Here is a 26,455-nt window from a genome sequence, read left to right as displayed (position 1 = left end):
GACCGGGGCGGGCGGAGCAGCCCTCTCGGCCAATCAGAGAACTCGATCCGTGGGGGGCGGAGCCGCGCGGATAACGCTTCCCAGCAGCCTCGCGAGCTTCGCGTCGTTTTCCGCTCGCTGCTCGCTGGACTGCTCAAGCCTGGGGCTGCTAGGGAGGCTGCGGGTTCGCCGGGCCCGCCTGGCCGAGCGAGGGTAATGGTCCCCGCCTCGCCGCTCGCCGGCTGAGGAGGGGCCGCCCTGGCTGGGTGGCAGGCCAGCCGCGGCGTGGGGCGCGGGCCGGAAGGGGCGTATTGCCGCCCCGCGCTGCTGCTGAATGTCGGCTCCAGAGGATGAGGAGAGGCTCCTGCCGCTCACCCAGAGATGGCCCCGCGCGAGCAAGTTCCTCCTGTCGGGCTGTGCGGCCACCGTGGCCGAGCTAGGTACCCGGCCGCCCAGCCTGGGCCTCCCCCGCGAGTCGTCGAGGGGCCGCGCGGGGGTGGGGCACCCGGCGGGTGGCTTGGTTTCCAGGTGGATGCAGCCCTCTCGGTCCACACCTGTCCCGCGGGCAGGTGTGGCGGGGTAGGTGGCAAGGCCAGCCTTGTGAGGAGGAGAGATTGGAGGTCACGAAGGGCTCTTCCAATGTCGTCCCCCTCCTGTGTGCTATTACGCCTCATTGTGTCCTTTTAGAAGCTTCATGAGCTGTCATTTCTTTCTAGAGGAATCATTTTCCCTTTCGTGAGGATGACCTTTCTAATACCACAGTCCACTCTTCATCCTTCTTGAGATCATGTCTGTTGTTTATATTCTTAACACCCAACTTGTGGGACTTAAGCTCTTAACCTATCACTTACGCAGCATCCTCTCAATATCTGCCAGTTGACCTCTTTGAGCTTAACTCATCTGTACTGTGTTTACCTTGCAGGAGTCTGAGAAGTTAGTAATATATAAACGCTAAATCTAAACGCAGGGCACCGTTAATTGAGACTTACAATTACAATGCTGAGGACTATGGAGGTATCCTTAAAATGACCCAGCCTTGAGCTAACAGGCTGGTGGGGAGACATGCAGAAACAATTACATTATACTCCTTATTATAAGGTGTTATTAAGTATCATAAGAGCATAGAAGACAGTTACATCTGCATAAGCAAGTCAAGGAAAACTTAAAGGGCTACCTTAAGTTTTAGAGCAGAATTATGATGCCCTTGCACAAACAGGAGGTATTTAGTCCAAGGATTTTGTGAGTCGCATCCCTGTGTTCTTCATTGTGCATTTTAAGATTACTCTTTCATTTTCTTGCCCATTAAAAGAAAAAAAAAGCAGTAGCTCTGATGTGTTAAATCATTTGTAAATGTTAAGTTTGTCCTGTTCTAACATGAGTTAACTTCGTATTTCCAGCAGAGCCAGCACATGATCTGTTGTTTTGCCCTTTGTGCGCCTCCACTCTGGCTCTTTGGGCTCTCTCTTTTCATCTCTTCTCCCAAAGCTGATATAGAATTTTTATTATTGTTTTTACTGAAATACAGTTCATCAACTTTTAACTCTAAAAGCAGACTGATGAATGATTAGATATATTTCCAGGTTTGTTTTTTTTAACCTGATGTTTGCCCCTATGACCAATGGCTTTTGTAAAGGAACATTCCTCCTGTTAAGAATTGTGTGGAGGCTGGGGATGGGAGGCCAGGGAATCGAAATATGACATGTTTTGTGTAAAAACAATTTAGGATCAGAACCTAAAGCATTATTTAATTAACCAGCAAGAAAACCAAAATGATTTTGAGAGGCATAACCTATGCTAATATAGAGGTGCCTCTATCTTAAGACTCTTAAGGTTTCACATGTCAATAAAGCATTGCTTAAATTCTCTATACGCACACCACTTCTGTTGCAGGAAAACTATCAGCAAGATACCAACTTTTCCAAAGACCAGTGATAAGATTTAATAAGCTCTTCCCCTGACTCTGTGTTCTTTACAGAAAGGCATTGTTACGGTTTTGTATCAGGTGGTGGTCACTGACAAGACATATAATGTCAATAATGTTCATGAACTTATCTGAATCATCGTGTATATATAGTTATGAGCTTGATCTTCCTTATGAAGGAAGGAGCAGTTAGCTTCACTCTGTTTTAAGGAAAAGGTCTATCTCTAAGATGTAATCATTAGGGAAAAGTTTTTCAAGTACATTTGGTACTCTGTAAGGTGGCCATGCATAAAACTCATCGGCGCTGGAAGAACAACTCAATATATGCCTTAACTGAAAGAATTTTGAGCTTGCCACCCTTGCATATAAAAGACATTATAAACTCTATATTTCATCTTGTGTATCTCAAACATCAGGTCAGTGATTCATCCACATGTGAACATCACTCATGAAATGACAGATTCAGCTTCATCTGGCATTTATTAAGAACCTGCACAGTATTCTAAAAGTCACACTGGATCTTAATTATGGTTGCAGTCAAGGGGACATCACAGACTATGGATACCTGAAATGATTCCCATTGGAAAGCAAAACTTGAGGACAAAAGCAGATTTTAGACTGAAATTTCTCACTGAAAAGAACCCAAGACTTGTCACCCCACCCCCACCCCCCACCCCCGCTTTCTGGTGCCCTGGGGCTGCTCTGGGACAGTGATTCTTGACTTTGGGAGTGCATAAGAATCAGTTGGCTTCTAAACCCCCATCCACCTACTAAGACTCCACAGATGTGGGGCTAGGAAATCTGTAATTTTAACCATCTCCTCCTCTGATTCTGATGTGTTCCAAAATTTGAGAACACTCATCTTGTGGCGACTAAAATATGGGTCCTGCGATTTTCAGAATTTGTGTTTGTTTCTCTAAATGTTACGGGTTTCCCTCTTGTTTTGTTTTGTTTTTGTTGTTAGCAACCTTTCCCCTCGATCTCACAAAAACTCGACTCCAGATACAAGGAGAAGCTGCCCTTGCTCGGCTGGGAGGTGGCGCGGGAGAGGCTGCTCCTTACAGGGGCATGGTACGCACGGCGCTCGGGATCGTCCAAGAGGAAGGCTTCCTAAAGCTCTGGCAAGGAGTGACCCCCGCCATTTACAGACACATAGGTATTTATCTTGATTCTAGCCGGTAAGCTTGCTCAGAGTTCTGTGCTTGTCTCCTTTGCTTTTCTGTTGAGCTGTGTCCAAAAGCCAGCTAGCTGTCTTCTAGTAAGGTCATGAGTGAATATACAGTCTCTTAACTACCAATTATTGCCTTAGGGTTTTAGAAATGCATACAGAAGTTCTTGGGGATGAACTGTCATGATGTCATGATGTCTGTAATACACTTTAAAATAATTAAGCAAAAAAAAATGAAGCAAATATGGTGAAAATGTTAGCAAGTGATAAATCTCCATGCTAGATATAGTGGGAACTGTATTATTTGTATGTTTGAAAATTTTTCCTAAGAAAAAGTTTTTTTTTACACTTAAGAAAAAAATGAATAATTGATTTTTTTCCACTTGAGAAACCACATTTAAATTTTTTGTGACATTCTTTGAAAATTAAAATACATTGGCATGCAAGGCCAGATCTCACCAGTCTCTGTCCCCTACGTCAGAGACCAAGCTGATCGGAAAGAGGACAGGGAGGACCGTCTAATCCCACGCTGGCAACAGGACAAATACAACCCTGGGGACTTGGGCCTCAGTTCCCCAGGCTGCTTGTGTGGGCCATGAGTCACTCTGAGAGGAAAATAGCTGAGACTACATTCTTAGCGGTGAGAACGCTTTTGTGCCCTGCTTCCAAAGGGGCATTACCGAGGCAGGACTTGTTCGGTTTTCAGCTTGTGGACAGGGGAACATAAACTTGGCTTCCAAAGGAGGGAGGACGGGTGTGACATCTTTCTCTTCTCTGTTCATAATGGACCCTCAAGTACGTAGGGACCCTTGATCAGAAAAGTGCTGGCACAGTTATTTACCAGTTTTGTATTTTTTAAAGCCTCAATTTTCCAAATGAGCACGTTAGAGTGTATTCATCAAGGACTATCCAGAAGTGTGATTAGACTGTTACTGTTCTGGTACTTCGTCTGTTTCGGAGTATCTTAAAATACTGCATTAAACTTCCTGAAATATCAAGAAAAGCTCTCCATATGAATACCATGTACTGGTTTTAATGATTTTTCCTCTTTAAGAAATACTTTCTCCTTGCTTCCCATTATCCTTTTGAGCTTCACTTCTTCTTCATTTGTATTTTGTGGTTTTATAGTTAAGATTCATTTCATATTGTTTGACACTTGACTGAAAAATTACCTTCATATAATATTGAATGAAAATGCCTTCTGTGTACCAAGCTCTGTACTAAGGCATATAGAGTACAGGAAAATACACAAAGCCTGCCTGGTAAAGCTCGCGCTCTGATGCAAAGATGAGCAAGAAAATCAAGTGAATCTCTAATCAACGTGATAAACGCTGTATTGGACGTACGCCTGGGTAGTTCAGGGGGACGGAGGAGCACAGCAGGGGCAACGGCAGCCCAGAACCCTGGGGGCAAGGTCCGTGGGCCCTTTCTGGAAAACATGTTATTCGAGTTGAATCTTGAAAGAGTTGGAGGGGTTAGCAAAGCAGAGAAGGGAGAATCCATTCAAGAAAGATCAGACAGCATCTGAGAAGGCCTGAGGCTTTAAAAGGCATGCACATTTGGAGAAACAGCAAGAGACCATGTGTCAGAAGAATAGGGTAAAGACACTGAAGAAACCTAAATGTCCATCGACAGATGCTTCGGTAAAAAAGATGCAGTATGTGTATGTGTGTTTGTGTGTGTGTGTAATGGAATACTGCTCAGCTATAAAAAAAGAATGAAATAATGCCAATTGCAGCAATATGAGTAGACCTAGAGATCATCATACTAAATGAAGTAAGTCAGAAAGATAAAGACAAATATCATATGATATTGCATATATGTGGAATCTAAAATAAGAAATGATACAAATGAACTTATTTATGAAACAGAAAGAGACTCACAGACATAGAAAACAAACTTATCATTACTTATGGTTACTTAGGGATAAATAAGGAGTTTGGAATTAGCAGATACAAACTACTATATATAAAATAAACAACAAGGTCCTAATATACAGCACAGGGAACTACATTCAGTGTCTTGTAATAACCTATAATGAAAAAGAATATATATGTGTATAACTGAATCTCTGTGCTGTACACCAGAAACTAACACAACATTGTAAATCAACTAAACTTCAATTTAAAAAAAAAGAAAAGTACAGGGTTCATGAGAGAAAGACACAGCCAGGGAGATCAACTAGGCCAAGTCAAAACGTCCTCTTAGTGTATTAAACATAAGGCTGAGCTCACCCTTTCAATGATCTGTTTTGCACAGTGTACTCTGGAGGGCGAATGGTCACTTACGAACATCTCCGTGAGGTTGTGTTTGGCAAAGGTGAAGATAAGCATTATCCCCTTTGGTAAGTTTTGTTCTGAAAATAACGTACTGTATCGTACAACATGGGGAACACAACCAATATTTCATAGTAACTATAAGTGGAGCATAACCTTTAAAAATTGTGACCAGTATATTGTAACTTGTAATCACTGGTAACTTATTTAATATTGTATACCAACTATACTTCAATTAAAAAAGAGAAAGGAATGTACCCTTGCCCCAAAATCTTTACTGTTTACCCACTAGATTTGTATAAAATTGTGCCTTTGTACCAAAACTGCTTCATGTGACAGGCCTAAAATGACAATTACAATAGAAATCCAAATAACTGAGCATTTACCGCACACTGTGTACAAATGTATAAAAATTATGTCACTTAATATGTTAAAATTTAAAGGATTCTTATAGAGCACCTTCTTTATTCCTCTTTCTACTCAGAAACCCTAGAGTTTAGAGTCAAAGATGGGCTCAAATTCCTCATCTACGACTGTGTTGCCTGGACAAACTGCTTCACCTTTTTATCTTCGGTTTTCTCCGCTGTGGAAGTGACACCTCCCACCAGGCTTTGTTTTTTTTATAGGATTAGATGAGATGATACATGGAAGTGCATATCACTTATAACATTTATAAAAGAAACAAAAATAGATTATTTTTAAATAAAATATACAGAACTTCCATAGGTCAATAAAAGAACACAAAAGAAGAGAAAGCATATCAACAAGCAGTTCACAAAAGAAGAAATATAAATGTTCATTACACATGTAAACACGTTCAACCTCACCAATCATCAGGGAAATAAGCTAAAACTACTTTTAGCCGCTAAACCGCTAATGGGAATATAAGTTATTATAAACTTTTTGGAGCATAAAATACATGTTAAATTTTTAAAATGTGTAATCCTTTGACCTAGCAACACCTTCTTTATGATTATAATCAGTCAGAAATATTTGTATCTGCATAAAGACACACACACACACACACACACACACACAGAGATATTGACTGTAGTAGTGTTGATAATAGCAAACATTTTAACCTTAAGTAACTATCAATTTGGAAGCTGTCAAATAAGTTATGACATATCTATACAAGGAAACATAACACAGCTATTGAAAGAATGGGGTAGGTTTTATATGACTAACATACAAAGATACAGTATCTTTTCTGGGCTTAAAAAACAAATCCAAGTCTCGACTATAAGAAAAGGGCAGTAAGTAGAATTTCGCCTTCCAGGCAAAATCTATTACCTGTTTTTGAAAAATTGTAATGTACTAAGCTATACATTATATAATTGCTCTCCCAGAGTTGGAAAGGAGTAATAGATGAGTAGTCCTTGTATTTTGTAATTCCTTCCAGAAGAGAAAGGTATAGGTGAGGAGCCAGAAGGAAATATGTCACTGTGAAGTCACATCTCAGGGTGGGCTGGCTCCCTGTCCTTTGACCCTGTCAGAACAATTCATTCAGTCACGAGATATTTATTGTTTACGCCATGCCAGTCCTGTACTTCGCGGTGAGGCTATGGTGATGAAAAAGACACGGTCCCTGCTGTCACTGGGCTCAGGATAAGAGAGACAGATGCCCAAACAATTAGAATTATGTAACAGTCACAGGAGGGAGTGGTTATGAGATTCCCAACAGGAAAAAGCAATGGGGAGGAACAGTCACGCTCACAGGTTACTGGTGGGGGTGTGAGCTGGTACAAGTGCTATGGAAATGAATTTGGCAGGATCTATCAAATGCCATGTAAACGTTCAAATGTCTTAGTGAAAAGCTAGCTCATTATATAAATTATAGAGAAATCACAAAATGGGATGCTATGGAACTATTTTTCAAATGAGGCAGCTCTATATGAACCCACAGGGATAACCTTTAAGACATACTATTAGGGGGAAAAAAATCAAAGTGCAGAACAGTATACAACCTGGCATGCTGTATTTTAGTTTTAAAAAAAAAGATGATTTATGCATGTATGTTCCCGTGTGCACTAACCATCACTTGTAACTTAGTGTTTAAGACAGTGGGCTCTGCGCTCAGGCTGCTGGGGGCTCCCAGTATAGTATAGTATAGACTCACTGTCTATACTAGCTGTCATTTAGCTGCTTTGTGCCTCAGTTCCCTTATCTTTAAAGAGGAAATCACAGTAGTGCTAATGTCACAGGGTTGATAAGAGAATTAAATGATAGTTTTCAAAATGCTTAAAACAGTGCCAGACGTAATAAGCATTCGGTGGATGCATCATTACTGCCTCTAGAAAGGTAAAAGAGAAGCTAGTCGTTGTGATGACTTCAGAAGGGAGGAGCTGGGGAGAGGGGCCCTTTTCTACCCTGTAGCCCTTTGTGTCTCTTAAAACATTGTTTTAGAGTAGAAGGAGAGAAACTACCCCTTCCCCCACAAGAGACCGCTGCCGTAATCAAGGCAGAAGATGACCGGGGCCTGGCGGGAGCGGAGAGGAACTGGAGTGGGGGGAGGAGGAAGGCTTCACATGTTCAAGCACACTTGTTCAGACTTGGTCACTGTTGGCTCCGCGAGGCGAGGAGGAGGAAGAGCCCCAGGGCAGAAAGAGTTTCTTCAAAGAGAGGACCATTCTCAAAACCCCTTCACTTTGGAAAGCTACTCAAACAGGCCTCTATAAAATTGGACTTGCCAGCCTTTGTCTGTTAGACTGATCACATCAGTGCTGTTTCTATTCCCCTATGGTCAGAATTAAATGGCAATTAAATTATATCTTTGAAGCAACTGTCCTTTCTTTGCATTTCAGGCCATGGAAGGCCCCTGAAGGTCAGATGTGAATTCTGACTCCTTGTGGTCCTTGACCCCCGCCCTCAGTAAACAGACAAACGATCTGTTTTCCTTTGTTGTTTATCTGGATCTCTCCTTTGCTTCACTTTGTCTTCAGTCTCTCATGTAGAGGCTGTACAGCGTGGTACTTTTCCCTACAAAATGTGTGAAACTGACAGCAACCTTTTAAACAAATGTATCTCCTTTTCTAACTAGGAAATCAGTGATCGGAGGGATGATGGCTGGTGTTGTTGGCCAATTTTTAGCCAACCCAACTGACCTAGTGAAGGTTCAGATGCAGATGGAAGGAAAGAGGAAACTTGAAGGAAAACCACTGCGGTAAGTTCTCCGACTAGCGGGTACCTTTCCGTGCCCTCTTGCCACCGTCATGCTTTGAACATTTCCCTCATGACTTACCCATTTTTGTCCCCCAGCGTTCAGTGAGGACGTTAACCCTGACTCTCTGCATTTGGAAGTGATGCTCGCTAAGAGGAGAGCTAAGATGGACCTTTTCTTTGCCTGATGAGGTGTATGTGGTGCTCTCTACCGACCAACTACCTGTGCCTAACTCTCTGCTGCTCTCCCAGCCAGTAGCTAGGCCTGTCCTCTACTGCAGCTGACCAGACAAAGCGTCTGATATTAGCATTTGCCCTGGTGTGAATTCCAGGTGTGCCACTGTGGCTTGGCGTTGTGGAAGTCACTTAACACTTGCAGTCTCTGTGTCTTCATCTTTAAAAGGGGCGATCTCAGGTGGTTTTCGTGACAGAGTGCCTGGCTCATCAGGCGCCAGAAAGCTTGCTTTCCTCCCCTCTCTCCCCAAAAGAAGGGAAACGGCAAGGTTGACCTTGCGGATTGTTCCTACTTCCCTATGTAATTCTGCTCCTCCTCTTTTCCCAACTTTAAGGACTTTTTTTTTTCAATAGTGTTGTGATATAAAACCCTCTGATTGCATTACTCTGTATTGTCAAAGTCTGCCTTTCTTCAAAGGACCTCCTGTTCAACAGTTTATTAAAACACCACTTAGCCAGTTTCCCCTTGGAAAAGGGCAGATGTTGCAGATAGAGAGAGAGACAGATAGGCAGACAGACAGACAGACTGACCGACCTTTCCCAGGAAAGAGGGAAAGTGCAGGACACCCTGAGCTGAGGACAGTGAGGTCTGCTTCTCTGAACACTGCACACGTGCGGCTGAAACACAGGTGCAGGAGGGTATGGGACTGCCCTGGGCTCTGCTGCCCCTCTAGCTGACTCCGTGGAAAAGGAGGTTGGGCTGCGGCAGTCCAGGCTCCCCTTCCAAACAGGGAGATAAGTAATATGTACCATAGAGGAGGAAAGGGTACCATTCTGACTTAGCCAAGTAGTTTACAGAATCCCAGAGCCCATGCTGCCATCTTGTACCAACTTCTAATTACTACCTAGTGGGGTGAAGTGATGCCTTGGCTGGATACATGGAAAGAACTAACTATTGGGGTCCAGAAATATCTGAGTTTTAACTGATCACCTCAGAATTTTTCCTTCTTTGTCTCTACCGTCGGAAATTTTTGGTTTGATATAGTAGTTAAAAAAAATATTTAAGGTTGGTGTAAAGAACATGAACATTGGATCAGATAGCCTGGGAGTCAAATCCAGCCCTTACCACATTGCAGCTCTGTAACCCTAGTCAAGTTCCTTAACCTTCCTAAGCCTCAGTTTCTTCAAATATAAATTGGAATAATAATACACACTTTGTGGAGTATTCAGGAATAAAATGCATCTTATAGATATAAAAAGTCTGGTGCTTAATAAGTGCAGAATAAATTTTAACTACAATGACCGTCATTTGTGAGCATATTTCTTATGTGGCATGATAGCAATTATCAATGCCCAATAAATATGTCATATTATCTTTTTGGTGAGACTCAGAGTTTAGTGCCTGAGTAAAAGCCACACAGCTAGCTAACTGGTAAGGTGGCCTTTGACACCAGGCATTTCTGACTATATTTATTTTATTTTCTATCAGAGGTTTCCAGATTTGGTTCATGGTTCAGCACCATTTTTCATCTGTGTACAGAAAAATGTGCAAAATAAGGAAGAGATAATACATTTTCATAAAGCCAAAGTATTCAGTTTTAATTTCCAAGAATTCTGGATAATTAAGACGTTATTTTACTCCAGATCATAACAGCTATAGGTGAAGCTTACCCAGTTGCATTCCATCCACAGGAATGCGTAGTTTTCATGTTTATTATTATGATTGTTTTCCTTTAGGTTTCGTGGTGTGCATCATGCGTTTGCAAAAATCTTCGCTGAAGGAGGAATACGTGGGCTTTGGGCAGGCTGGGTACCCAATATACAAAGAGCCGCGCTGGTGAATATGGGAGGTAATGGAAACTTTATTGAATTCTGAGAAGTCCTAACTGCCATGATCATTATGATTGTAAGCACTTACATCAGGGAAAATGAACATTTTTATTTTAGTATTTTTAATAATTCATATTGGAAACAGTCTTCTTGTATACTGTAATCTCATAATTGAGTATTTTCCCCAGAGCATTGTCACTTTATTCTACAATGATGCATGCAAAGGATTTCCTAAAACTAGCAAATGGTGACAATAATGAAAGAAGACCAAACCATGTCTAAGGTCTCCTCTCCACCCTATACCTTCCTCTAAGATTCACACTGGTGTATGTAACCATGTGGTGGTCGTATATCCAGACTGCAGATCTTTCCCCCCAGTAACCCTGCTCCTGTTACCACATAATCCACCTTGTACAGCAGGGCGCTGCAGGCTGGGGACCTGAGTGTTTCCTTAACTCACCCCCTTCACGCACTTCCTGTATTCAGTTTCTTCTGTCTCCTGCATGTTTCTTAAAAGTTCCTTCCCCCTTCCAGTGTTATGCAAAGTGAAATAAGTCACACAGAGAAAGACAGGTATCATATGATCTCACTTAATGTGGAATCTAAAAAGCAAAACAAACAAAACAAAATGAAAACAGACTCTGATAGAGAACAAACAGGCGGTTGCCAGTGGGGAGGCGGCCAAGATAGGTGAAGAGGATTAAGAGATTCAAACCTCCAGTTATAAAATAAATAAGCCACAAGGATGTAATATACAGCATAAGGAATTATTACAGTAATATTATAACTTTGCATGGGGATAGATTACTAGACTTATCATGGTGACCATTTCATAATGTATGCAAATATCAATCACTATTTAATACACCCGAAACTGACAAACATTATATATCAACTATATTTCAATTAAAAAAGAAAGTTTCCCCACCTCCAATACCTACTACTTTAGTATCCTTAAAATGACCATTTTTACAACAGTAAGCGTCAAAACACAACTAGACCACTGCCACAGCCATCGAACTGGTCTTCTCCTCTGTCCTCAAATTGGTACCCAGTATCCAGAGCGCTTTATCCAAAATACAGATCTGAACATTAATGATATCCTTAAAACCCTTCACTGGCTTCTCATCACTCAAAGAATAAAGTGAGAATTTCATAACAGAACACAGGAGGTCTGAATGATCCAACCTGTGCCTTCTGGCGTTGAGCAACTCATTGATTCTGGAGCAGAGATGGAAGCAGAGTCATGAGCTGAAAGGTGCCACTGCCCACACACCAAACTCTTCTTCACCTCCATTCTCGCTGTCCTCTTCCCTCTTCTGCTATCAAGCTTTCCCCTGCAGATATTTTAATACATAGCTAAGGTGTCTTTTCCACTCCTGTATTTTCCCTGAACCTCTGACAACCACCCCTCTCCAGTCGTGCTGTGTTAGACGCTCCTTTATGTGTTTCTGTAGCTCCCTGGGCTTATCTGTAGTAGCTTTCACCTCCTTTCATTGCCTTCCACTACACAGCTGTCTCCTCCTCTAGACTTTGAGCCCCCTAAAGGCAAGGGCTGTGTTTTATTTATCTTTATTTTCCTGGTCCCTCATATGTGATCAATAAACATTTCATGAATGAATCAATGAATGAAAGAATCCTAAGACCAAAATTATGTGATTCTAAGAAATTGATAAATAGCATTTTTGAGAATTATAGTAACATATCACTTAAACATCAAAGGAAGTAAATCTATTTTATACGTTGCTTTTTCAGTCCATCAGTGTCTACTGCATCGTATTGGTGGATATTTTGGGCGTCAAAAAACCTTTCTGATTATGGTTTCTCAATTCATTGCTTTGAAATCTGCTGCAGCCCAGATTTCTCTTCTAAGTTCCAGCTACCTAATCAGCATTTTCATTTGGTTATCTTATTTGGTTATATCACTTTGAATGTATCCAGACTGAACTCATTTCATTAAATCACTTCCTTCTCTGTTCTTCCCAGTCTCAAAAATATGACCTCACCATCTTTTAGTTGAACGACTCAGAAACCTAGGCATGATTTTTATCTTTTTGCTTTCACTTACTCCTTATGGCCAACAAGTCACCAGATCCAGCCAGTTCTATCTCCCAGATACTCCTCAAATTTCACCCACTTCTCTTCATCGCTGGAGCCACTCCTTTGTCCATGTGTCAGCTCCTCCTGCTGGACCACTACGAAAGCCTCCTAAATGGTCTCCCCACATCTGTCCCACAGCCATTTTGTCCCACTGTGCGTCTGAAGTTGCTCTTACCAAGATCATCAGTGTCTGTTATCTTATTTAAAAAAAAATCTAAATTAGCCAATGCTCATTTTTACATCTCCATAATTAGCAGCTTTGTTCTTCAAACTGTTCAAGTGCAAAGTCTTGCCGTCATCTTTGCCTCCTTTCTTTCACTCCATGTTCAGTCTGCTGGCTGATCCTGTTGATTTCTTCTTAAAACACCCAGAATCTGACCAGCGCTCCACAACTCCCTTATCCAAGCCACCATCATTTCTCACCAGAATGACTGCCATGGTCTCATGTCTCACCTGCCTTGTCTCCCTGTAACCTGGGAGACATAAACAGTAACCCTGGTCACTCTGCTCAAAACCCGCCCCTTCTCTGGCTCTTGCTCCCTCTGCTCCTGACAAACCAGTATTCCTGCAGTTCCTCGAACACACAGAGCTGACTTTTGCCTCGGGGCTGTGACACATCCTGTGGTCCTGCCTGGGACACTTTCTCTTGGACACCTACAAAGTTCACTCTCTCAAGTTTCCTTCAGGTCTCTGCCCAAATGTTACCGCAAGGTCTTCCCAGATCACCCTACTTAAAGTTCACATGCACCGTTGCTCCCCACCCTCGCACACTCGCTGTCCCCTTTCCCTGCTTTATTTGTCTTCAGGGCAGCTGCTACCATCTGAAACGCCATGTGGTTTACTTATTTATTGTTTCATCCTTCAATAAAGAATGGGGGTTTTGTTCACTTTGTCCGAGGCTCTTTCCCCAGCGCCTGGAATAACACCCACCACATGGTAGGCACTCAGATATTTGGTGAATGAGCAAACGTATCTGCCCATTCTTTTCTCTTTACAGTTCACTTCCCTATACTTCAGTGTTGATAGCCTTTATAAAGCTCCAGGGCTATGGTGTATCTCTCCCCTGTTTAAAACTTGACAGCACTTCATTGTCATTAGAAAAAAAAAAAGTCTATAAAAAGCTTAATGTAGAATAATGGCCAGGATCTTTTGTTTAAAAGTGACAGAATCTCAACTCAGCCTAACTGAGGCTAAAAAAAGGAATTCATCAGCTCAAACACTGAAAAGTGCAGGGTTTAGGCTGACTTTCAGCATTGCTGGATTCAGATGTTCAGAGGCTACAACCGAGTGTCTGTCCCTCTTCCTTATTCCCTCCCCCTCCATCGGGAGCTCTGCTTTTCTGCTTGAGAACAAGAATAGGATCTTTCTTCCCTGTCCACATTCCTGCCTCAAACTTAGCATATTCTTGACACAAAAGACATTCATGGTTGAATGAATGATATTTAAGCTTTCTTCTTCTATCTATTGCCAGATTTAACCACTTACGATACAGTGAAACACTACTTGGTATTGAATACGCCACTTGAGGATAACATCATGACTCATGGCTTATCAAGGTAAGACTGTTTTAATCTCTCTCTCTCTCTGGTTTTTTCCCATCTCACCTTTTCTTCCATGTTTGACATAAATTCTAACTTCTTGTCTCTTTTGATTGGGAACCTAGTGGAATCGCCCTTAGAAAAAGGTGATAGTACATTTATAAAAGTTTGTGGCAGTTGCAATGGGGGAAGAGAGGGACAAAGTTGCAGAAGGTTTCAGATTAAACTTCCCAGAATGTCTGCACCTTGGTGGGGCCACCCCAGGGTCGGATTCTGACCACTGATCCTCCAACTCAATTCAGCGGATACGTCTGAGCATCTTTTATGTGAAAGGCTCCGTCTGAGGCCCGGCACTGGATACAGATGGTAAACCACAGCCCTTCCCAGGGAGTTTACCAAGGAGGAAAATAAGACAAGTATAAGAACACTGTACAGTAAGTGCTAAAAAAAAGTGGCCGCTTACTGTAGAGTTCGGGGGGAGGAGGAGAGAAAAAATAACCACCTGGAGGGGCCTACCGAGGAGACAGATAATTGTTTCGAAGGGCTGTGGCTCCTGATGGACAGAGATGTCTTCATCCTAGAAAGGAGCAGTACCTTCAGTTCTTTGCAGCACGACTTCCCATCATCCTTCAGAGTGAGTTACTTTGTAGCTATCTCACGTCCTTAACATTATAGTGATTTTTATTTCACTGCTCATCTTGTTTCCAAATTCTAGAACCCTTTATGCTGTTTAGACAACCCCCAAAGAATATTAATACTGCCAAATCAATGACACTAGGAGATACACAGATAAAGATATAGATATAAATGATTCCGAATCTCAGGTTCACCTTAACTTAATTTTCCTAGAGTAGTTTTTCTTCATTCTTTCTCTTTTAAAATAAGTATTATCTTTGGTGCTGCTAAGGCAATCTCTCTATATATGTCTGCTCACCTTTCTTTCATGTTCCAAACTCTCACCCAGGTGTGTTCACAAGCTATGCCATCCTTTCTGTAGCCAATAGTCAGTCCAGCCTCTTTTTTCACAGAGACAAACGAGGATTTTAGGCCTAAGGATTTTAGGCCTCTGTTACCCCTGTGCCTGTAAACACCTGTATGACATCTGTGCCACCCTGGCCTTCTTTCCTTCACTACCTTTGTTCATGCTGTCCTCTCTGCCTGTGAGACTTTCTTCCCCAGTTACTAGCCGGTCAAGTCGTCTTGTGAGATAGTCTCATCTTTCGAGAGGCTTGTCTGTTTCAGCGTCACGATCTGTTCTGGGAGCAGGATGTTCAGGTCTGACAGGGCCGCAGCAGTGGTACCTCTGTTTCTTTTTCATTGTCTTTCTACCCAAACGGTCTTTGAAATACCACACTTCTAATCTAAGATTCAAGGATTTCTCAGCAGGTGTAAATCCGCTTAACATGCGCTGCTCCACCTAACGGATCTGTCTTTTTTGGAAAGATGTAAGATTCCCCATCACTGTCTTCCAGCCCTAATCTGAAATAACTTCACCCCACTGTTCTCTGATTGAGGTTTTGCGAACATGGGATGATCGGTACTTGGTTCATTCCTGAGCTCCCTAGATCAGGTATTTAAATGGGTTGGGATAAGTATGTGGGTATGTGAGGCAGCTCCAAGGCTGCTACCCACGAACTCACATCTACAGAGATAAACAGTGCGGTGTCACAGGATAGAATGAGTGCTCATGGGGATCTGAGGGGCCTGCAGCTGTGCAATCAGAGAGATTTATATGAGCCATCAACATCTGGGGAAAAGGAATCTCACATGAAGAAGAAGAATAAAAATGGTGTAAGCCCTGAACTGTGTGGTTTAATACGGCTAAAATGGTTTAAGTTGTATGTTCTGTATACTTTACCACACTTAAAAACAGTGGGGTAAATAAAACGAAGTTCTGGGCCAGGGCAGGAGCAGCAGAGACCGTGGCTAGGATTTCAGTGAGGTGGGGAGGCAGGTGGCAAGGTGTGTTAATACAAGAGGCGGAGGAAAGGCAGGGCACTGAATTAATGGTCTGGGCATTATCGAGAACAGAAGAGCCAGAACCATCCCCTTATCTCTCTTTTTAAAGCGTGAAGCTATTGAGAGGTGAGACTGTGCAAAGGGTGAGCTTGCACTGTATGAAGACGATACACGAGCACGATTATCTAGTTGCTCCTAGAAAGGATGGCTGACCCTGACCAGTGCTGACGGAATATCACAGACTGGCCTCACAGATGGCCATCTGGTCTCCTGGAGAGAACAGAAGACATCCCCCAATCGCTCTCTTTCCATTACCCCTTTAGCCACGCCCTGGGCTTCTCTCTGGGGTGTCCCCAGCAAGGAGCTATGATACAGGTCGGTAGCCAGAAGCAACAATGTTCATTTCAAGTAGCTGTGAAACTGACGTTCCTTTTATCGTCCTGTCTTCTCACTTTGACTCTAGGCACCATCCTACCTGAGGCCTCCTTCGTACATTATTTGCTCTCTTTTAATGTTCACCTTTTCAAAGGAGTCTAGCCAGGTCACACTACCTCCTGAAACCTGTTTAATAAGAAGAGGATGAGGCAGGGCACTGGCAGCTGCCTCCTAGGGTCTGTGTGTGCCAGATGGGGCCACACGTGCTGAAGTGGGGGTCCTTGGTGTGGTCAGTATGCAGGTAAAAACAAATCCTTTAATCCTAAACAAGTTAATTAATGGCGACTTATTAATGAGGGCTACTTACGTTTTAAAAATAGAACGTATCCACACTATGAGCACTGGCAGAGTAGTTTCCACTCTGGGCACTTACACGTGAGGCTGAGCTGGCACCCGGCCTCTCTGAGGCAAACGAACAAGTGCAGTGTCTCCCTCCAACCTTCAGAGCAAAGAGGGGGAACTGTGTATCTGTTTCCCCCCGTTCCCTTGTTCTTCCTTACCTCTTGATTGGTCTCATATGCTGTTTCTGGAAGACCTAAGTTTTAGAACTTGGATGAATTTCATGTTAATGGAGACGTTTCTGTGCAAAAACATGAAGGTATATTGAAATCAATGGTGTTAAACTTTGATATTGGGAGAATCTGAACAAACAGGAAAGTACAGTAGGCTGCTCCTATGGTGAAACCGGAAGCTCTTCTCACATAAGCAATGCCTGTCACGTGCACAGAAACCAAAGGAAAGTTATATGCACAGTTGGGTCATTTGCTGGAATATGTAAATAGGTCACTAGGACCCTTCTCTTAAATTCAAGTATTTCGAAAGTGCGTTCCTCCTTTGAGTGGTAACTCCTGGCCGAGGGAGTCAGAAAGAGTCTGGTACTTTCTGTGACCACAGTTCACGATAAGAGAGTATGAGGATTCCTAACACAGCGTCAACTTCCTGACCCTGGAGATTTAGAAACTTCAAAGGCCTTGATGGGCACAGAATTCAGTGGTCCTGATCTCTCTGAGGTACTTGATGTTCCAGAAGGACAGAAAAGTTTTCCACAGTTTTCCTTTCCAGCTTCCCACTGGCCCAACCTAAGCTGTTCTTCCTGCTCCCCTGATCCCAGTCTGTGGACCCGGCTGCCAGCTCCCGGGACCTGGGCCTCCCACTTCCTGTGACGCCGGACCATCACGCCTTGTCGCACCATCTCTGTTTTTCCTGGAAAAGCTGCCAGCAGTTCCTGGCTTTTCCGGTTATGGAATTTCCATCATGTTCCTGTACTGCCTCTCTCACGCCCACATACATGGACGAACTGCTCATTAATTTCTTCACATTTTAGTCACTCACTCACACAATCTTGATTTACTCTGCAGTGGCTTGGCCCCAGCCATTTGGTCTGCTTTGAGTAACTGACAAGAAGCCCTTCTCAAGAAGGAGTGATTATTAACCAAATTATGTGATTTCCCGTTTACGATTCTTTCAGTGACTTCCCTGCGGGTTTAGAATAAAATCAGACCCAAGTTAGCCTTTTTTGCCTGCTGCTTTTGTCTCGTCTGACTGGTGAGACAGACGCACCTACGTCAAGACCTGCCATCACCCCAGAGCCTTCCATGACTGCCCATCACCCGCTTACTCCCTATTACACGATCCCACTTCACACAGCACTTAACTGCATCTGACATTACCCATTTCTCCTCTGCCTCTCTCCATTTAAGAGCCTTGAGGGACAGGATCTCATCTGTCCTGTTTACTGCGTAGAAGAGTGCCTGAATGCCACCAGCAGGCATTCAGTGTATGTTTGCTGACCAGACATTCTTTTAATTTTTTTTCTTCTACCTCTTTAATGAATTAACTTAGCATTGATTTTTAAGCTAAAAGAGTGTTATTATGAAGAATATTATAAGTGATGGATTTAGTATTCCATTCTTTCTACATATCGAATCCCCTTTGCTTAAAATTTAGAGCCTGCTACATATTATCTTTCAATTTCATTTATTTGTATCTATAGTTTATGTTCTGGACTGGTAGCTTCTATTCTGGGGACACCCGCCGATGTCATCAAAAGCCGAATAATGAATCAACCACGAGATAAACAAGGAAGGTAGATAGAAAGTCTTCAGTATCCATGTATCTGAATGTCTCTAATAATACTGTTCTTTAAAGACACTTCCCTGTATTGATTCTTGATAGAAATGTATTTTTGTGTTTATGTTGTGTTTATGTGTGTTCAACCAGGAAATTGTATTTATGCAATTTCCTGTTTTATGTTTGACCGAAAAGTACTGTGCATTTGGGGAAATAATTTAATTTAATGATCATGTTGCTTAGATACAAGGTGTTGTTGTGACTTTGTTGTTTTCAAAGAGTTTCTGAAAAATATACTCTGTTGAGAATTTACAGAGCACTTTCCTCAGAAGCTTATGACTTACAGGTAACATGGGTAATTTGCTTTTTGTTTTTTTAAATTAAACTATGGGCAGTTTACAATGTTGTGTTAGTTTCTGGTGTACAGTGAAGTGATTCAGTTATACATAGATGTATATTCCTTTTCATATTCTTTTTCAATACAGGTTATTACAAGATATTAAATACAGTTCCCTGGGCTGTTCAGTAGAACCTTGTTGTTTATCTATTTTATATATAGTAGTTTTTAATCTGCAAATCCCTAACTCCTAGTTTATCCTTCCCCCTCCCCTTCTTCCCTGGTAACCATAAGTTTGTTCCCTATGTCTGTGAATCTGTTTCTGTTTCTGTTTCATAAATAAGTTCAGTTGTGTCTTTTTTTTTTTTTTTAGATTCCACGTATAAGTGATATCATATGGTATTTTTCTCTCTCTCTCTGGCTTGCTTCACTTAGTATAACATGGGTCATTTGATTTGATGGAAATCAGTATATTCTCTCTGGACTAGGTCAGGCGGAGTGAAGTCTAAGTTATAAGACCAAGGGTGGGGTGAATCAGAAGAATCAACCTTGAAAATATTTTTAAACTTGACAGAAGTAATCCACATATACCTAGAACCACAAAAAGTACTTGTTCTAAACTAGCAGAAAAATTTTAAGTACATTTCCTAAGACTTTTTAAAAAAATTTATTTATACACCTATTTATACACAAGAAAGTTAGCCAAATTGTTTTCTTTCCTTTTTAGGGGCCTTTTGTATAAGTCATCAACTGACTGCTTGATTCAAGCTGTTCAAGGAGAGGGATTCATGAGTCTTTATAAAGGCTTTTTACCGTCTTGGCTGCGAATGGTAAAGTCTGGTTTTTCCTGCCTTTCTCTTTGTTTTCTTTGTTAAATTACTTCCAATCTGTAAATATTTCCCTTTTCTCTTCTGGTTTTTGGCATGGTTCTGCTCCCAAACCATGGTTCTTTCTTTTCTATATCTCTTTTTGTTTTCTTTCACCTCTCCTCAAAGTCCTGTTACCTTTCTTGGTAGTTGAAGGTAAAACAATTCAGCTACATCAGAAATGAATAGGTTGATATTTCTATTGTGATAAAGTCAGTGGACAGACTGTTCTGAAATGTAAAGCCTTTTGCTGTTTAGCCAAAATATTCTAGTTTGAGACAGATGTCATACTAGAGGCCATTCCTATGAAAATATTACTGTTTGAAACAAAATTTGTTACTTTCATGGTAAATGTTGCATTACCCATTAATACTTAGTACCACAAAACTCTGCTTAGTGAGAAAGCATTATCTCATTTTAATTTGGTTTGAATGCTTCTTTTTTTTAACTGACATGAACTAAGGTATAGAATGAGATACACTTAGGTGAGTAACATAATGTAACAAAACAGGGTACTCAAGTATTTTGTAAGTTAGAACATATTTGAAAGAATGAATGAGTCATGGGTTTAGAAATTCAAACAATCAAAACTTTACACAATATAATATAATAATATTAATTGAGCACCTACTCCATGCAAAGCCCTGTACTCAAAGCCTGGCTTTGGGATGAACAGAAGAGACTCAGCCCCTGCTTTAGTGATGGAGCTTCTGGTGTCGGTCAGGACAAAACTGAGCAAGAAGCTAGAAGTGACGAGTGGTGGGGGAAAGTGCACGGTGCTATGAAAATACAGAGCAAGTAAGTAGAGCCTGGGCTGGGAGATTAAGAAAACCTCCTTGGAGAATGGACTTTGGAATTGAGATCTGAAGAATGAACAGGACTTAGCCAGGTAAAGAGGGCAGAGGAGAACTTTCTAGGGGGAGGAAATAGGTGGAGTGGACAAAGAACATGATGAGTGCAGAGAACTTAAGGAAACCCAGCCAGCCGAGGCACGGAGATGCCAGGAGAGCAGCACAGGGAGGCCGGAAAGAGGCAGGGACCAGATCGGGGAGGGCCGTGGGACCCATGAGAGTGAGGGGCGTTGGCTTGGTGACTTGTGCGCCTTTGGGAAGACCGTTCTGGCTGCCGTGTGGGTTGAGGAAAGACCAGGAGTAGTGACAGACGAGAGAGAATGACAACTTGGACTACAGTATAACAGTGGGGACAGAGGAGGGTAGATTTAAATGATATCTAGGAGGTAGGAAGGAGCTGAAAACATGACGGGATGGGGAAACGGGTGGAGAAGACAAGGGAAAGTCGGCTTCATTCCCAGATTCCTGCCCTCAGCAACAAATGAGGTCATTTCCTACAGTGGAGATCATTTGTAGGAAAGATTTTGTGGTAGAAAAACAGGTTTCGTTTAGTGTGTTAGGTTTGGGAATACCCACAGGACATCTAAGAAGAGATGCCTAGGTGACTAGACTAATATATTGGCCTGGATCTTAGAATGATAAGGATGGAGATTCAGATCTGAGCACTGTCTACCTGCAGGTGACAGCGGAAGCTCTGGCGATAAACAGCATCACCGAGGGTGGTAGGTATCTGTCTATTAACATGAAGCTCATAGCCAAGTCCTTGGCAGTGTCAGACACAAAAGCAGACCTAACTTGTAAAACATTATTTTGATTGTCTTGATTATACTTTGAAATTATCTCAAATCTATGGATATTTAGTGGAAAGGAAAATTTTGACTTGGCCTGCTAGGCCAGGCACTATTGTAAGTGCTGGTAACACTAAGGAATGAGATGTCTATTTTTTGCACTAGAGGAGCTTACAATGCGGTGAGAGCAGACAGACATGGCAGCAGCTCAGATCACAGAACTTACAAAGCTAACGTCACTGAGTCACGTGGTACATGGCCAGCACCGTGCTAACCATGCTCGTGGCTTAACTCACTGAATTCGCCCAACAATCGATTTAGTGGGTTACTATTATCTCTCTTTTACAGAGGAGGAAACACAGGCTTACAGAGTCTAAATAACTTGGCCAGTCTAGGTATTAACTACTGGATTCAGGGACTCAACCCAGTCGGTCTGACTCCAGAGGACACAGTCTTACTGCGGAGGTCATGTTAGTGTTTGCCAGTGCTATGGACAAACTGTGAGAACAGAGGGAGTGGAGTAAAATGCCTTTAACCCGTTGGGAAGTCCCAAAAGGCTTACCAGAGGTGATACTGGATCTGAGCTTTGAATGATCAGTAGGTGTTTGTCAAAAACAGCACCATGAGCAGAGGCATCAAGTCATGTGTGGACCTGATATGCCCGCAGGAACTGCTGAAGATTCTGTGTGGCTAAAGGACGGGTCCTCAGAGGGGAGGTGGTTGGAGAGGATGCTAGAGGTGAACTTAAGGACCAGGCTGAGAAGGACCTTGTGGGGCAAGTTCAGTAGTTTAGGTGAAACCCAACAGTTAGCAGGCAGCTGTTTAAATGTGGGTGTGACCTACTAAGATTTGTTGAGGGACAGGATGACTGTGGCAGCTGTGCAGAAGATGCTCTGAAGGCCAGAATGCATGAGAGGAGGCTTGGGCAGTGGTGCAGGCGGGAGCTGACAGTACACGTGGAGAGAAGACAGATGCCAGGGACATTCATGGTTGACTCCTCAGGACTCAGGAACTGATCAGACGGAGAAAAGGAGGAAGCGAAAGAAGGAAATGGGACTTTGATGTGTCTAGTGTGGGAGAGGATGAGGATGGGTGAGACCACGGATGGAAAACAAAATTAGGGTCACAAGAGGTGAGAGGAGGCAGAATATCCAAGTACAAGGGAGTCCCGAGACCACTTCATCTGACCCATTCTCTTCACACATGAGACCCAGGATGTATAAATGACCCCAAAAATGAGTACTTAATATATGACAAGCTCTGGGCTAAAGCTCCTTACACAGATTAATGATTTTTTAAGTCTCACAAGAACCTAGTAGAACAGGTGGTGTTATCCTCATTTTTCAGATGAGAAAAACATAGCTCAAAGCATTAGAAACTCATTCAAGTTCAGGTAGCTAGTATTACGGCAGAGCTGGGAACTGCCTGCAGGGCTGTTCAACTCTAAACCCACGCTCCTAAGACAGAATATACTGAGTTTCTCAAGATCCCACAGCTTGGTATAGAAGTTTTAAAAGAAAAAGAGAGCAGCGTGTGCTGATGGAGAGGTGTTACCAGAGACAGGCTGGCTCACCACCAAAGAGCACCAGGGTGGCGCTGCCTTGTTGGTCCTTCACCGGGCAGGACCGTGAGCTTAGAAGCCTGTCTCGTGAGTACTGCCAAGTAAATCGGCCTTGCACACTCAGATTCCCTTCAGCCGAACTCACTGAAACTGATGATGGGGCCACAACACTGGCGCATCCACACCAAGAAACATACTTGGCCAATGGTCCAGATGCTGCAGTCCTCCGGACAGCTAAATTCAAGCTGTCTGGGGAGCCAAGTTATGATCAGAAGGTTGCTTGCTGAACAGAGAATGGTAACAGCAAGAGCTTATTTGTAAACTTAACTTTGAAGAAGATCAACCCGAGAGCCCTTCTGTGCTCAGCCGCACAGTAACAGGCGTGGAGAAAAGCCGCTTCTTCCCCCAGCAATTATGACAACATGGGTTCACATACACCTGGATTATTTTCAGTTGGACCACTGTGCCAGCGGGGAAAAACCAAGTAAGCATGTCCTGCCTACATGAGCTTCTGCAAAGGGCCTCAGTCTGTCCCATTAATATGCTACGATGCTGTCTGGTTATATGATCTCCCTCTTGAACTTCCCTTCAGAGCCCAGCTAAACTCCGTCCCAGCCCCTTCCAGTAGGTCACGGTCCTATGGCCTCGCTTTGCTCACTCCCTGGTTCATATTTATTTCACTTGCATGTAGTTTGCTTGCTGAAGGCTGACTAGCAGAGCTGTTAGGGATGACTGTGCAGTCCGTTCTTAACTAAGACCTCTGCTTCTAGTCCAGCGGCACTTAGGTCCTTGGCTCCCTTCATTTTTATTGTCACCAGAATACTGTATTGTCATAGCTTCTTTACTTTGTCTGCATCTTCGTACATTTAACTGACCAAGATGTGTTCCCCTAAATCCACTAGTAAATTCTCAGTCTACCCGTGTAACTTGCTCAATACTTCCAAGCACGTGTGACATAAATATTCCTTTACAAACTCTACCACCAAGTACACTTCACATTCTAACTGCTGAAGCTTACTTCCCTACTCGAGTGTGACTAGAATTTCTCTCTGATCAATGTTACCCTTAACCTATGAAGCAAACCAGATAGGAACTGGACCCAAGACACACTTTCCCTGATGGTTACTGCCAGGCAGTGTTCACTCTGTGATCTCCCTCTGTGTCTTCAGCGTTTTCATCTTTTATTATTGAATAACCCTCATCCCCTTACGATTTCTTTTGGCACAGTTACACCTTCATAGTCAGTTCTTTCTAAGCTGAAAGCACTCATCTCCATTTATGTGAATTTCTATATTTGTTTTGTAACACATCAGGTGTTGGTTTTATGACCTGCCTCTCAAACAATAATCTTTGATCTTTAGTTTTGAGTTCTTAAGTGCCTCCTTGTCTTGTTCCGTACACCAGCTACATACAGAGGAAAGGAGCCCAGTTCAGGAATGACAGGTCCCAGCCTTTTATCTAGTGATGGTCCAGCACAGAGAGCCCTGGAGTTGGAGCCAGAAGCCCACGGTCTAGTGCCTCCACCTGCTAACAGACGTCTGATTGCTAACCCTCAGTGTCCTCATCTGTAAAATCAGGGTATCAGTCCCTTTCCTTTCCGTTGTAAACTTCTCAGAGAAATCAGCAAGAAATAAGACATGAAAATGCTCTGTCAATTATACAGTGCTCTCCAAAGGTGGAATACCAGGGTATTTGTTTGCAGCCTAAGTAGATTCAAAATGACTGTCATGCAAAGATGTGTATGCCTATATGTAGAATATTTATAATTGCTTTGAAATATGCACTAACTTCTTTGGTTAATCTTTCAGACCCCTTGGTCACTGGTGTTCTGGCTTACTTATGAAAAAATCAGAGAGATGAGTGGAGTCAGTCCATTTTAAGCCCTTAAAGATACAGTGTTCAGTGTCACTGACATACGAGCATCTGCAGCACATCCCCCTGTTGTTTCTACCTCTTTAGGAAGACACCTCACTCCACAGAGACTATGATTTCTAGGGGGCAGCACTTTATTTTTTATCTGGAAACCCAAGTTCTCTTTGACTCCTCTTTTTGTTCAAAAGCAATCTGGTTGGAATCACACAAGGCCACCCCGTGAGACCCAGCACTGCATTTCCTAAGGAAGAATCAAGTCTCCACCACTTACCCTGAGCGAGAAGATCTGACCTTCAAGATCCTATTCTCTGCTGAAGGGCCTGCTTAGAGGAGCAAGTGCCAGAAGGGGGGTGGCCTCGCAGACCTGAAGCAGGCAACAGGCATGTGGAAACACACAGAGCAACCAAGACACATGTGACCCGTGACGCCGGTGTTTATGACTGAACTTTGATTAAGTCACTTTTCTGTTGCTGTGAAAGTGTACACACTGTAAATTAAAGGGAGGTGAGTGAATGAACACGTTAAGGTGCCCTAGTGTGGACGGAAGCTGACGTACCTTTTCTTGCCAGGAGAATGAAAAACATCACGTTGAGATGATGTTTGGATCTCAAGGGAAGAAGCGGTTTTCTGTCAGTGCCCCGCCGGCAGGTGATCTGTGCTCACCGGTCAGCGCTCCGCGGCGCAGGCTAAGGCCTTGCCGGCAGCCGCAGATCCGACCTGCAGGAAAACAGAGAGGAGTGTTTGCTTTGTCACATATCCCATTCCCTAGGGCTCAAGAATCTCAGTGTGTGAAAAACGCAGCTCACTTGATGAACGCTCAGGTGGACGGGTCCTTTTGTAAAGAAACATCTGTTATCATCAGCCTTTCGGTGGCATTTTAAAAGCAAGGCTAAGATGCAGTCAGCCCCTTCTGACACACATCCTTTCTTAATCTCCCATCCCTGACACTAGGGGCCCCAGAGAGAGAGAGAACTCAGAAATCACACTAAAGCTGTCTCTAGCCTGAATTTTACTTAATTTGACAAGGCTGCCTGCCTAAAAAGTGACAAGGACAAACTGCCTGTGGTATACAGGTATGTCTCCAGGCACTGAATCACATTCCTTTTCTTAGAAAGGGGAGCGAGTTCTTCAGATCCTCCTCTGGACCACCTGTTCCCCCAGCCTCAGACAGTGGGCATTCCTGGAAGGATGGCTGCAGTTATAGGCAGAGGCTGTTTAACTTCAAAACAGGAAATCTCAGAAAGCTCAGATCCAGGAAAGACCTTGGAGCTGAGCGAACAGAATTCATCATGCACATGGATGATGCTGAACAGAAAAAAGTATACAAGTGCTCTGTGGTCACACGATTGCATAATCACTGCCATTTAAGAGGGGAAGTACACTCTAAAATATATTTTAATGTGATGTACTAATATGCAGGCTTATTGGCTTTTTTTTTATATAAGATTTGCAGAATGTGGAGTTTAATCTCTTAAAATCCATAGAGGTCTTACTTTCCATTGCATTTGTCCACCTGTATGAATTGAGTTGTTAAACATCTTTAAAATAATACTATGTACTTAAGTTCTCAA

At 42.8% G+C, this 26,455-nt stretch overlaps 1 protein-coding gene across 8 annotated transcripts; it reads left to right on the top strand.

Moving 5' to 3' along the window:
- Window positions 1-86: 86 nt before the first annotated feature.
- On the top strand, window positions 87-26,455 carry SLC25A27 (solute carrier family 25 member 27). 8 transcript variants are annotated; one of them, XM_015237380.3, is made up of 9 exons: window positions 90-419; window positions 2,865-3,056; window positions 5,328-5,412; window positions 8,385-8,507; window positions 10,415-10,527; window positions 14,079-14,163; window positions 18,533-18,625; window positions 19,674-19,776; window positions 25,073-26,455. In XM_015237380.3, exons 1-9 carry the CDS (start codon window positions 314-316, stop codon window positions 25,127-25,129), a joined length of 957 nt encoding a protein of 318 aa, XP_015092866.1. In that variant the 5' UTR covers window positions 90-313; the 3' UTR covers window positions 25,130-26,455. The 8 variants fall into 8 exon arrangements, 6 of the variants coding, with proteins under 6 accessions (XP_031544468.1, XP_031544467.1, XP_015092869.1 ...); XM_006201934.4 differs by having other exon boundaries at window positions 24,821-26,455; XR_012062112.1 differs by having other exon boundaries at window positions 91-419; window positions 18,533-18,622; window positions 19,675-19,776.

Source organism: Vicugna pacos, chromosome 20, assembly GCF_048564905.1.
Source record: "Vicugna pacos chromosome 20, VicPac4, whole genome shotgun sequence".
Classification (NCBI taxonomy): domain Eukaryota; kingdom Metazoa; phylum Chordata; class Mammalia; order Artiodactyla; family Camelidae; genus Vicugna; species Vicugna pacos.
This window is presented reverse-complemented; position numbering and strand designations above follow the sequence as displayed.

Coding starts and splice junctions, on each gene's coding strand:
- SLC25A27 (XM_006201934.4), top strand. CDS start 314: ATGTCGGCTCCAGAGGATGAGGAGAGGCTCCTGCCGCTCACCCAGAGA. Junction 5,413..8,384: donor GATAAGCATTATCCCCTTTG/GTAAGTTTTGTT, acceptor TTTTCTAACTAG/GAAATCAGTGATCGGAGGGA. Junction 14,164..18,532: donor ATGACTCATGGCTTATCAAG/GTAAGACTGTTT, acceptor TTGTATCTATAG/TTTATGTTCTGGACTGGTAG.